General features: G+C 38.8%; 2 protein-coding genes across 3 annotated transcripts; one reads left to right on the top strand and one right to left on the bottom strand.

Moving 5' to 3' along the window:
• The first annotated feature begins 7262 nt into the window (after positions 1 to 7262).
• Positions 7263 to 8578, top strand: LOC118736112. The gene is made up of 3 exons (XM_036466213.1): positions 7263 to 7392; positions 7462 to 7618; positions 8048 to 8578. The coding sequence occupies exons 1-3, from the start codon at positions 7263 to 7265 to the stop codon at positions 8274 to 8276; spliced, it is 516 nt and encodes a 171-aa protein (XP_036322106.1). The 3' UTR covers positions 8277 to 8578.
• Positions 8579 to 9301: 723 nt separating this feature from the next.
• LOC118736516 (mediator of RNA polymerase II transcription subunit 14-like) lies at positions 9302 to 10660 on the bottom strand. 2 transcript variants are annotated; one of them, XR_004992701.1, is made up of 3 exons: positions 10009 to 10660; positions 9570 to 9922; positions 9302 to 9469 (listed from the first exon to the last, which is right to left on the bottom strand). XR_004992701.1 is itself a non-coding variant. In XM_036466587.1 (2 exons), exons 1-2 carry the CDS (start codon positions 10028 to 10030, stop codon positions 9666 to 9668), a joined length of 279 nt encoding a protein of 92 aa, XP_036322480.1. In that variant the 5' UTR covers positions 10031 to 10660; the 3' UTR covers positions 9547 to 9665. The 2 variants fall into 2 exon arrangements, 1 of the variants encoding a protein (XP_036322480.1); XM_036466587.1 differs by lacking the exon at positions 9302 to 9469 and having other exon boundaries at positions 9547 to 9922.
• Positions 10661 to 13456: the final 2796 nt, after the last annotated feature.

The following is a 13456-nucleotide window of genomic DNA, read 5'->3' as shown; positions in this document are numbered from 1 at the left end:
ACCAATCGCATATATATCAGCAAAACTAAATAAAGCTCAACGGAATTATAGCATAACCGAGTTGGAATGCTACGCAGCGGTTATCAGTATTAAAAGATTTAGGCCTTACGTAGAGGGGTTACCTTTCACTGTAATTACAGACCACGCGAGCTTAAAATGGCTAATGAGCCAAAAGGACCTCTCAGGCCGACTTGCAAGGTGGAGCCTGAAGCTTCAGGGCTATGATTTTGACATTCAGCATCGCAAGGGAACACAAAATATAGTACCGGATGCGCTTTCTCGAGTGGACATGGACGAAATTAAAATAACTGACCGAATACTAGACGTATGTTTAAACTCACCGTTTTTTAGGACAGAAGAATATGAAGAGCTGAAGAAGACAGTCGCTAATAACCAAGACAAATTGCCTGAACTATGTACATCGGACGGATACGTTTATAAAAGGACACAGTTTAATAGGGGGGACAGGCTTCAAGAGGACCATGCCTGGAAACTCTGGGTGCCAACTGAGCTGCGACAGGGTCTAGTTGAGTCCTCACACGACTCGCCTTCCGCAGGACATGGTGGAATACATAAAACTTTAGCAAGAATTAGGGAAAAATATTATTGGCCAGGTATGGTGTCTGACGTTCAAAAGTATGTGAACAACTGTGATATTTGCAAGGGTAATAAAACGCAAAATGCCTTTCACAAACCACTGATGGGAAAGCAGCACGTGACAGAGCGGCCTTTTCAGCGTTTGTATATAGATTTTATGGGGCCGTATCCTCGTACGTGTGATGGTAATGTGTATGTCTTTGTGTGTCTTGATCATTTGTCAAAATTCGTGTTTTTAAAACCGATGCGCAAGGCAACTTCAGCTGAAGTCGTAAAGTATTTAGAGAAAGATGTTTTCCACATATTCGGCGTTCCTGAATTTGTCCATTCGGACAACGGAAAACAGTTTACGTCTGACATGTTTAACAGCTTTTTGGAAAAAATACGGAACCACACATGTAAAAACCGCGTTCTACTCACCCCAGGGTAATGCCGCCGAGAGGGTGAACCGATCGGTGTTACAAATTATCAGGTCCTTCATAAAGGAAAACCAAAGAAACTGGGATAGACATGTCAGCGATGCTGCCTTCGCACTCCGCAGCGTGGTACACTCGTCAATCAATACCTCGCCGTATTATGCCACTTTCGGTATGCCTATGATACAGCATGCTGCATCATACGAGCTATACCGAAAGCTGAGCGCCTTGAGAGACGGGGATTGCGAGGTGGAGGCAGCAAGCGATCGATTGCAAGTTCTACGAAATAAGATCTTGAAAGAGCTGAAGTTAGCCCATGAGAGAAGCGAGAAGGTTTATAATACGAGGAGTAGGGATGTTAAGTTTCAAATTGGACAAGTGGTATATCGCCGAAACTTTAAACAAAGCTCACAAGTAGAAAATTACAACGCCAAGTTAGCGCCAAAGCAGGTTAAATGTATAGTATTAAAGGCTATAGGCAATTCCATGTATGAGCTTGGCGATAGTAGTGGGAAAAAGATCGGCATATACCACGCTAAAGATATTTTTGCTAGGTAAATTTTTGTTTCATGTAGTTCTGCGTCAAGTGTTGAGTGTTTATCGTGCGGCTAGATGTTTTATGTTTCTATGTTATTTAATTATTTATTTTTATATTTTTATTTATTTTTATACTTGACTATATTTGTGTGATTATTTATTTATTTATTTATTTATTTACCTACTACTTGACTACGAATCTATAATCTCTGTGATATTTTAATTATTTATGTATTTATTTATTTATTTGATTATTTATTAATGGTATTATTTTTAAATTTATACAGTTTCTTATCTTGACCATACGTTGTAATTATTTATATATTCATTTATTCGATTTACTGTGATATTTTTTTTTTTTATTCCTATAGATATACATATTTCCATCTGTGATATTTTGGATAAATTTATTGACCTAGACCGCTCTGTGATATAGAATTAAGAATTACGTATGCATGTAGATTTACAGTAGCCCAGTGATCTGTCTTTAGTTATAGATATATGTGTGTGCTCACCCAAAGCCCAACATGAACGAACCAGATTGATAAGAAACGCGATAGAAGCCCGGCTGTGAGTCGTGGGTCGAGGCCACACGTTAGGCGGAAATAAAACCTTGCAACCAGCCGCGTTAGAAATCTTCTTACGGATACGCTCCATGATGCAGGCACCATCGGCGGGTCCGAGCCTGTAGCGCCAGCTGTTTGCCAGATACTTCTGTATGTGCATGTATGTGTGGAAGAAGTTGACCAAACATAAGTAAATCATACATCTATGTTAGCGGAGTGTATATGTATGTGGGTATGTGGATCGAACATACGTGCATAGGTAGTGTGATCAAACATCTATGTTGACCAAATGTGCCTGTAGGCGGTCATGGATGTTTGATCGAACACAGTTGGTCAAACGTTAATGATATGGTACTCAGAGAAAGTTCGGAGTGCTCGGTAAAACGAAAGTTAAAGGTGTATGGGTAAAAGCGGTTTTTCCTTTTAGCTTCCCATGTACACAAGTACCTAGGTATGTATGTACATTATATACTTACAGATACCGATTGAGCCAGTTAGTCAGGCCAGAGGGTATAAAATGACCCAAACGGTGGCGAACGGGTCAGATGTGAAAGTTACGGTGCCATCGCGGTTATTTTCGAGTGTTTTAGTGGCAAAGTTATCTAAAGTTAAAAAAAAAAGAAAAAAAAAAAAGAGTGTTAAAAGTTGATATATGTATATGCATAGGCGTATACTTGCGCGAATTGTGCGTTTTCTTTTTTTACGGATCTGTAGCACCGGTGATCACTAAGCTGCAATATAGTGTCAAATTTGGAACGGGAGGTAAGTACCACGTAATGCTCTAATTCGAATCTGCATATACATACATATGTGTACATACGCCTGCCAGTCACCTAAGTTATGTACATTTATGTAGGCGGAAAGCAAAATTATAACCCTGTAACCGCTCAACTACTGCCCTAGCCAATATACTGAGTGAGAGTTTTTTTTTCTTCCAGGTCGCCGGCACATTTATTAATGCTTGTCACCTGAAAAAGCCACGATTTTGAGAAATCTGCGTCAATCTTAACGATCTCCACACAGGAACCGGACTCAGAGCTACAATTAAACAAACAAACAAAAAAACCTAAGCACACATTCACACGAGCCTACAGTGAAGATCTCTGCCACTAGCCTCGAGCTACAGGAAGCACATTATCACACATCCGCACGTACTAGCGACACCTGTATACTTGCACCAAAGGAACAAAAGCCACCTACATACATACATCACATCAATCGCACAGCACACTATTCACGGATCACATCACGTCACAACCAACGACATCAACATCGACGCCACTCCAGTGGTAGCAGGCCTATAGCCGCCGGGAAAGGAATGTTAACAACAGAAAGAGACGAGACAACAGTAGCAGCGCCGCGGGAGCATACATAAGGGGGGCGCTGCGTCTACGCCACTGACCAGCAGCAGCGCCGAAAACCCAGCGATCAGCTCTCTTGGTTTTTGTTTTGTTATGGTCATTAGCATAGATATTTGGAGCTCTCTTAATTTGTATTTAGAATTTTAGTTACCCTTTTCCTACATAGCAGCATTCCATTGTTTTTTTTTAATTCCGTTTTTTTTTAGTTGGATAAGTAAAATATATGTATGCCAGGTATTTGCTTTTTTTAGGGAAATTCACATTTTTCACATAACATTTCTATAGTATCACGTCTGAGTAATATTTACTCAGTTTTATTTTCCGTTTAGTTTCCACAGTACCACCGTTTTATATCAACCGCATGTTGACTTATGTATGTATATAGGTTTACAGGTGTACATATATAAGCACATACATACGCACATACATACCCTGATGAATAGATGCATATCCATATGTACGTACGCCCGTATGTATTTGCTCATACATAAGTACACAACTTATATTTTTCGCACTTGTTCTAATCCCCGTTTCAGACGACACAGCACTTTCTTGGGGTTTTTTTACGGGCAGTTTATAATTAGTATTAATTTTTAGTTTTTTTTAGTAGTAATTTTTATTTATACCGCATTTTTGGCCTATAATTAAGGTTTCCGCGCAGTATTATGACCCGCTCGATGCCCCGAACCACGAGCGTGTGATAATACTGTGAGTAGGGCAGTAGGTAAAGAACTCAGAGCATAGGCTGAGGGAGTAAATATGTATGTATGACCATTGGTAGGAAATTCTCTAACTCCACACAGGTTCTCGTCAGCATGCTGGTACCATCATCGCTGGAGACCAAGGTGAGTACGATTTGAATTGATTTCTCTTGTTACTATAGCGTACATACATATTTAATATATACATAAGTACAAACATACATTCAATTACCCGGTATATATGTATTTGGGTAGGCAGATACATTCTTATCACGTTTTTTTTTCTTTGTGAATTATTAAAATCTAAAGCGGAGTTTAGATGTATTGAAAATATTGAGTTAGGGTAATGTGGACATAGGTAATAGGCACGAATATATAAGATTACGTAGGTTTCACTGTTAATGGAGTAATTGAAAACCATTAGATTAAGTGCAGTAAACTAAGGTCAAAGTAGGAGATACGATAAATATTTATGTAATAGTTAGCCCAGTAGAAATTAGTTAGCATTAGGGTATACTCTTAAGCACTTATACAAAAACAAAGAAAGGAAATAATAAAGTGGTGAATTGTAGAACTAAGATAGAAAAGAAGAAATATGAAGTGAAGTCTTTTGTTTGTTTTGGATAGGAATTCAGCTGAGTAATGGAGTGCTAGGCACAGGTTTTTGGTGTGGGTGTTGCACTTGTGCAACGGAGGGGAAGAGGGAGTGTGAAGACGCAACGACAACTGAGGTGAAATGACTGACTGATTGTTAGACGGACGTGTGTCAGGCTTAGGGGGCGTTGTAAGAAGGTGAGGAGTCACGACAACGCCCAAGGTTTCGCGTGGAGTTCACGCAGAAGAAGGGTGGGATGACTCCACCTGACAGGACGGGACTGGACCATTTATCTGTAGTGCTTTTTCTTGCCCATCTTCTTATTTCTCCTTTTTTTTGTGACCATCCGCACTAGTAGTTCTCCGTATCACCAGGCACGATTAACTTTTTGTTTGTGTAGCGACTACCAAGGCAGGCGGAAATGATAACCCCCCCCAACCGACGAGCTAGCTTGGGATGCAAGCGTGCCTGCATGCCGCGCCGCCGGGTACAAATACGCAGCTACATAACAATTGTTGAATATAATTATAACGCCCCGACAAATTTAAAATTCATTGTTAAAACTGGGCACAACATTTTGTAAATATGCAAATTTGAATCCATTTTTTATGGTCCTAGAAAAATTTGGCAAGTGATTCTGTCATTCCATCGAATGTAAATTTCTTTGTTTCTTCTTTTACTATGTAAGACAACAACAGCCAGGAAGAAATCTTATTCTTAAGTAACCCATTTCGGAACTACAAAAGTCATAAAGATTATTTGTTTACTTAAAAATAACTTGTGTAAAACAACATGAGATCGTGTATGTATTTCAATAACACATTTTGTAACAAAAACCATGAAGAACATGTTAACAAACAAAGGAGTTCACAACATACATACATATCGCACACCGTCTTCAAAAGAGTCACAACTCCAAATAACACGTTTGTCAGAAAATGCCAAAAACTATTTCTTAATACATATTAATCATATGGGCAAGGGCGACTTTACCTTAGGTTTTTATAACAAAAATTTGCTCCAGCTTTTGCTGAAAGGTAAATAAAAGCTCTACGTACATTTTTAGCGCATAATCTCAATGCCAAATATTTAGTTGTGACTCTTTTGAAGACGGTGTGCGATATGTAGGCATGTGCATCATTTATAGTCCAATTCCAATAATGTGAACAACATACAACTATCGATAGTGTTTAGAAAAATTCGATAATCAAATGAAACCATCGATACTATCGATAGCCCCATCGATAGTTTCCCATCACTACTATTTAGAACCTCGCTCATTGTGCATAATTAAGGCCCGTTTACATACAACTTTGGCGTTGCGTTGGCGTTGGCGTCGCTTCGACAGCTGACTATGAATACATGCATTTATATGAAAGTCTCCACATAACTAAAGTTGGGCAACGCCAACACAAACGCAAAAGCAAAGGGTGCAATCCCGTATTCCTCGGACTCGGACTAATAAAACTGTCAAAAAATAAAAATTCGCTCAGAGCGAGAGAGTAACATTGAAAAGTAAGGGATCACTTTCTAGTAAAAAACGGTAACTTCTGTCACCTTCAACGTAACCTCCAAACTTTGGTTGTAAATTTTTGCTTATTTTGTATGTAAACACACTCAGTTCACACATGTAAATAACCAAAAATACTTTCAAATTCATTAGAATCCATTTAAACAAGTAATTAAATACTTTTCAACATGAATTAGCAGAGTGAGAGCGAAAAATTCTCGGACTAAAACTGGTAACTTCTGACAGAGAGAGAACCGTATTTACTCTCTTTTTTGTCCTCTCAATAGTCAGAGAACCGAGTACGGAATCGATTTCCAGTAAAATCTGCCTGATTCTGACTATTTCTGACTAGTCCGGACTCGTACGGGATCGCAACTACAAGATGGCAAACTCTCAACTTTTTGCGCGCGTTGACAAACAGCTGATACACAATTTTCATTGAGCGTGGGTGAACAACATTTTTCCAGCTTTTGTAAGAATTTGGCTGAAATCAATTAGAATTAAAGATATACCCCCAAAAAAAAAAATTGCGGAGTAAATTTATAATAAGGTAAGTAAAAATTCTAAAATGCAATCCACGTTAGAGTAGTAGTGCACTTGGGCAGGACCTGCCCAAAACTCATCTAAAAGATGATCATCAACGACGCCAATAGTTGCGTTCCAGATGCTTCACGATTTGCAGATTTTTACAGGAAGCTGTTCCAGGTGACCACCTTTCATAAGGTTTATTAATGGAGAAAACAGCGCGGCCGAAGTCCGCCACCCAAAAAGGAGTTGGATGCAGGTGTCGGCCGGGAACAGCTTCCTATAAATTCCTGCAAATCGTGAAGTACCTGGAACATTCAGCCTCATTGCGTAAGTCGTAAATTAGGCTAAACGAAAACGACTTGCATTCGACACGACTCTCGCAATGAGGGTGATTATTGGCGTCGTTTGATACCCCTCTTGACTTTTTTTTGGATGAATTTTGGGCAGAAAAATGGAGGAGAAGTTAATAGAGGCGGTCAGGGCACACAGCTGCCTTTACGATAAAAGCTCCCACCTTTTCCGCAATAAATTATTAAAAGAAAAGGCTTGGGATGCCGTTGCATGCGCTGTGGGAGTACCTGGTATGTAATTGTATATATGTATATGTATATAAATATATAAAAAATTACCTTATTTAATTCTTCCAATAGTGACTAACTGCCAAACTAGGTGGAAGTCTCTCAGAGACCGTTTCGTCCGGAAGACAGGATTACAGAAGAAGAAGTCGGGATCTGGTGCCGAAGATGGAGCCACATGGCAATATTTGGAAGCAATGGATTTTATGCGAGGCTTCGTTGCTCCTCGAAAGTAAGTTAACAAACAAATAAAATGTATATACCATATCGGTCATACCAATAGCATCCCAATTTCAAAGTGATATTTGTTTGCCACTCATGCTTATTATTATAGCACTATTATTTAAAGGGCTATCAAACTGTGCACTCAAACAAATTGTAACAATTCTGAGAAAGAAGTTTGAACTTTGGGTGAAAATTCGTTGCATTTTTTTGTCGTTTCCTACCATGATACATATATTTAAATGTTATTATTATTATTATTTATTTATTTTAAATATTTTATTTATTTATTTTTGCATCATGGCTTTCTACAAAGTTTTAAACTTGGGTTTATATGGGTTTTGTTAGAAAATGAACTCTATTTTAATTGAAAATTCTTATACGTTCTTATGTGTATATATACTTAAGTTTTAATCTATGTTTGTCTATTTATTTTCAGAACATTTTCCAATCTGGATTTTACATCACAGGAGGAGGAAATAAACGGCATCAGCCAGTGCAACGTGACCGAAACCTCTTATTATGAGGAGTATGAAGTACGCTCTCCTCTTCCTTCTGTTGCGGCAAACGACACGGAGCAGTCCAACAGCGCAAAAAAAATAAAAACGGCGTCGTGTAGAAGACGAGGCGAACGAGAGGTTCGGATCACTATGCGCGGCGGTCAATGAATTTGTTGGCTCCAAATCCGAAAGCTTTAATAATAGCCGCAATTTTGAGTTTTATAAAGTTCTGGACAGCTATGTATTGAAACATTCGGAGCAGGACCAAGATTCAATCAAAGTTGAGATACTCAACTATGTTTTCAACTATAATAGCGGCTTGATGCATTTCTAAACACACCATATTTATATTTCGCGTCTTGTTTCTTAAAGTTCTTTTACTTTTCATTAATTTATGTTTATTAAATTCGATAATTGTTCTTTAATAATCAGGGTATTCTTGTGAATTACCCTGTAGTAAATAAAAGACTGAATAACTTTTATAAAATTACATACATGTACATACACACTTGTGGTCAGCTGATTAAGCTAAGTGACATTTTGACTTTTACGAAGTCTCAAATATGGATTTATATGATGGTGGTGGTTTTGTTATGTGCTAGGCTTTTATAAAAAAATATAAACATTAGACAAACATTATTATAAACAAATAGACAAAAGAAAAACTGGTAAAAATGACACTTAACTTAATCAGCTGACCACAAGGGTATGTATTCTGAGGTAGGGCGTATTCGAACTAACTGCCAAGATAAGTCAATCTTCCACTCAGCCATCGATATGTACCTATAATTAAAGACTGAAATCTTATCTTTATCTGATCTTTAGAAAATTTAGAAGTTTTGTAGCCCATTCAATTTTAGTATAATAAGGTGCAAGTTTCATGTCGCTAAAAATTACCGTTGATTTTTAGAATTTTTCTTGTGGAGGGTGTTGCTCATTTTCTTCCATATAACGCATGAACAAAACATACTTTTATATGGCAGAAATGCGCAACACCATCCACAAGAAAAATTCTGAAAAATCGACGGTAATTTTTTGCGACTTGAAACTTGCACTTTATTGTACTAAAATTTAATGGGCTACACAACTTTGTATAAGCTTTGAAACTTTTATTTATGTGGTATCTGATATAGATCGACCCTTATTTTAAATGAAAATGATTAGCAAAAAATAAATAAGGATAAGTTGCCAAAAGTGTCATTTTTAATTTTTCTGCTATTATTTTGAACGCCACTATATATACAAACAGCCAGCATCAACAATATGAATACCCTCACGTTTTTTTATATATGTTTTCCATACCAAACAGCAAAAACCAGCAGAATAAATTTTATCAATTTCATATAGAACTCGCGAAAATTCTAGAGATACCAAAAAATAAGAAAATCGTCAAAACGTCAGGGTATTCATATTTTTGACCCTGACTATATGTTTCTTCTATGTATGTGGTAAAGTACTCACTTTCGATTAGATTGCGAGGCATTATAGGCACCTTGGCAATCGAACTCAGCGAATTATAGGTGTCATAATTATATTATAATTTTCTGTAATTAGCTTTTATCGGCGTTGAAGCAAGTGCGGTTGGGTAATTATTCTCACACCTGGTACACATTCTTCAATGTTAATATTCTCATCCAAACGTTCATAGTTGAGACGTAGCGTTTGTGTGTAAAGTACTTTAAGCTGCAGAGACTGACAAAAGTGATGCGAACAGTTATATACCTCGCTTAGTGCCTTTGGATTTTCGACTAAGCGTGCCTGTATGAGCTGGTGAATATAATTAACTTGAAGTTGATGCACCAATGCCTTGCCATCTAAAAAACATTCGTTAAAAGAGCAAAATAAAATAATAGATTCAGTGGTGTATTATAATGAATCCACAGAAGACTTATGTACTTACCGCCAGTTTCCAGGAAGCTCATGATATTCTATAGAAGAGTATAATTAATCATTGAGTTTTATCGTCGTAGAAAAAGTGCGCAAAATAATTGTAAAGGGAAGCAATATACAGCTTAATATTTACATATTTTTACATACCGCAATGACTAATACTTCTATTGTATGCAACTACATACATGTTATGTGAGTGACTTAATTGAATAGGTGTGTATTTAATTAATAGGATGCGCGGCTATATAACCTTTCAATTGATATCTCAACACGAAAGCACTTCTTGTACCGATGTTTGACATTAATCGACCAGTTCCTCGTAGGGGTGCTGAGATTTCTTGGCGCCATAATCCATTTAATACATTGTCTCCTTCATATCGATCAACATATTCAGGTGGACAATAACTGCCATCGTTTAGCTTTAAAAAATTATGTAGCAGCACTGTTGCTTTCACGATCTTGATGGTTGCATTTGCAATGGGGATAGCAAAATCCTCCATCGTGCTGTCATAATTCCGAAGGCGTTTTCAATAACACGCCGAGATCTTGAAAGGCGCTTATTAAAATTTTCACGATCGGGTGGCAGATGCAATCCTGAAATTAAAAAAAGGCTTATTTGTATGTCCATACATATGCAAATAGTATAGATGCAAATAATGGTTGAGTTGCAAGTTGTATCAGTGCAAAGCATCAGACTCTTCTATTTCCAAACTATAAATGCAACTTTCAACATAACCATTTTCTATGCAATACATTTTCCGTATACTAACCAGGATATGGCCGCATTAAATTTTTTTTTAAAGGCAATGCTGCATCTCCAACGAAATTATGAGGAAACTTAATGTTGCTGTCTGGAAAAAAGTCATCCTCAGGCAGGTCTAGTTGATCATGGAACAGCCTTTGTCCAAATCCAGAATTCCAAAGCACACCGCCGTCGCTTTGCGAAACGTACGCAACAATATCGATAAAAGTAAATGTGTAATTCGCATCGCAACATGCTAATAATACGACGGAGTAGGTACCCTTGTAATTGAAAAATAGAGATCCGGAGTTGGAAGGACATTTTAAATTGACGTGCTTTCCGTCGATTGCACCCACACAGTTCGCGAAATTTCAAATAGTGTTGAAGTCATGGGATATACGTTTCCACTCGTGCCTTTTTGGCACAGACAAATATACACTGCCAAGTTCACTCCAAAGCGCTTCGCAGGTTTCCAAAATTATTTTCTTGACTGTGGAGCGACCAGTTTTATACGCTGTAGCGTACAAATGCTGAGTTCCCCCGTGTGCTAGGAAACTATGAATGTAATGCACACAAATTAGTATGCAATTTTCTTTAGAAATATTTACTTACTTCAATGTTAAGAATACGGCCTGTTGCATGGGCGTAGCCAGAACGAAATTTAGGGGGGGAGGGGGTTGCCATACAAAAAAAAAATCGAAACCAATAACTTACTTACTAAAAAATTGTTTATTATAGCTTAAAATTATTGTAACCAATAGAAGTAAATATGTTGTCCAAAAAACAAATAAAGAGATGTTCACAAAAGTTGATATAAAACTATTCGTCGATTAATATTGTTAACTTTTTACTGAGCATGTTTATTTTACGAGGAGGAAGCATCGAAAACCTAACCCCGTCAGTGTGAGACTTTAACCCAAACTAAACTTCCAACCGTCATGTACCGTTCCCCTCCCGCTACCACCGTCAAGGATTTCGTTGGGATTATAACACTGTGTGACTGATAAGGTTATAGATCTATTCTCTTCTTCTTTTCTTCTTATTTGGCGCTGTAACCACCAAAGCGATTTTGGCCAACTGACGCCAATTGGAAATGCCGAGTGACGCCAGAATACTTTCAGAGGTGGGGCGTCGGTGTCCATTCGAACGACATGGTCAAGCCAGTTGAGCCGCTGTATTTTAATTCGCCATATACCAGCACGGGCATGATGAGTGACTTATAGTGTGGTTTTCGTACGTCGAGACAGGACTTTACTCCTGAATTGCCTACTCAGTCCAAAGAAGCACTTGTTGGCAAGAGCGATTCTGCGTTGGATTTCCATGCTGACATTATTATCGGTGTTAATGCTGGTTCCCAAGTAAACGAAATTCACTACTTTCTCGAAATTGTAACTGTCAACAGTGACGTGGGTGCCAAGGCGCGAATGTGCTGACTGTTTGTTTGATGACAGGAGATACTTCGTCTTGTCCGCATTTACCACCAGAACCATTCGCTTTGCTTCCCTATCCAACTTGGAAAAGGCAGAACAGACTTCGCGGTTTTTGTTACCGATGATGTCGATGTCATCGGCATAAGCCAGCAATTGCACGCTCTTGTAGTAAATTGTTCCTGAGTCGTTCAGTTCTGCAGATCTTATTATCTTCTCCAGCATTAGATTAAAGAAGTCACATGAAATAGAGTCGCCCTGTCTGAAACCCCGTCTGGGGGCGAACGGCAACCGAGCAGAGCTGGTGGTATTGCTCAACGTTATTTTTCACAGCCGTATGAGTTTTGAGGGGATGCCAAATTCAGACATAGCGGCATATACGAAACTCCTTTTAGTGCTGTCGAAAGCGGCTTTAAAGTCGACAAATAGGTGCTGATCATTTTCTCGCTGGTCATTTCCAAGATTTGGTGTATTGTGAATACCTGATCTATGGTAGACAATGCATTCGATAAGACCTTGTAACCTATGCTTAGAAGGCTGATCCTGCGGTAGTTGGCACGCATGGCGGGATCGCCTTTCTTGTGGATTGGGCGGAGTGCACTTGAATTCCAGTCGTCGGGCATGCACCTTATTTCCTCCTTGCCATCGTAATTAAATAGCTCAGCTGACAGGCCGTCAGCTCAAGCAGCTTGAGCACTTTTCGTCATAGTCAGGCGCTGGGATATCGACACCATCGTCATCGACTGGGACCTCGGCTTCGTCTTCTCCACTTCTTTCAGTGCATTTGCCATTCAAAAGGGTCGAAAGGTGTTCCCTCCATAATCTGAGTACGTTCTGGACATCGGTCACTAGGTCGCCATGGTTGTTCCTACAAGTCTTGAAACCTTCCGTAAGTCGCTCAACTCTCTGCTAAAAATTTCGGGTGTTTTATCTGTCGGCCAGCATTTCAAGTATTTTCTCACACTCCTCATCGTACCAGTAATGAGCGGGAAATGTGGTTCCACTGATCACGCAAGTCGGTTTGTTGAAGAGTGCTCTCTCACAGCAGGTCTGAGGGTCGAGCGCCGAATCCATTGGCCGTCTGTTTTGATTGCAGCTATTCGACGTTAAAATTTCCTTGGCTTGTTGGGGGCCCTTTTTCTGCTGCTCCGAGGTTGGGTCGTATATTGGATGCATCAATATAGTAGTGCGAGTCGATGTTTGGCCCTCGGAGTGTACGTATGTACATCTAAAACATGGAAGCATGCCTTCCGTCTGTCACAACATGCTCGATTTGGTTTCCCGTTTTT

The sequence above is a fragment of the Rhagoletis pomonella genome, unplaced genomic scaffold, assembly GCF_013731165.1.
Source record: "Rhagoletis pomonella isolate Grant_MI unplaced genomic scaffold, Rhpom_1.0 Rhpom_scaffold_00003, whole genome shotgun sequence".
Taxonomy (NCBI): Eukaryota; Metazoa; Arthropoda; class Insecta; order Diptera; family Tephritidae; genus Rhagoletis; species Rhagoletis pomonella.
The sequence above is the reverse complement of the archived record's forward strand: the minus strand, read 5'-3'. Positions and strand labels throughout refer to the sequence as shown.

What these genes read in the sequence shown, in the direction of transcription:
- LOC118736112 (XM_036466213.1), top strand. Translation starts at nt 7,263, where the DNA reads ATGGAGGAGAAGTTAATAGAGGCGGTCAGGGCACACAGCTGCCTTTAC. An exon ending in ATGCGCTGTGGGAGTACCTG is followed by an intron (nt 7,393 to 7,461) that starts GTATGTAATTGT and finishes TTCTTCCAATAG; the next exon opens with TGACTAACTGCCAAACTAGG. An exon ending in GGCTTCGTTGCTCCTCGAAA is followed by an intron (nt 7,619 to 8,047) that starts GTAAGTTAACAA and finishes ATTTATTTTCAG; the next exon opens with AACATTTTCCAATCTGGATT.
- LOC118736516 (XM_036466587.1), bottom strand. Translation starts at nt 10,030, where the DNA reads ATGAGCTTCCTGGAAACTGGCG. An exon ending in GAGCTTCCTGGAAACTGGCG is followed by an intron (nt 9,923 to 10,008) that starts GTAAGTACATAA and finishes AATGTTTTTTAG; the next exon opens with ATGGCAAGGCATTGGTGCAT.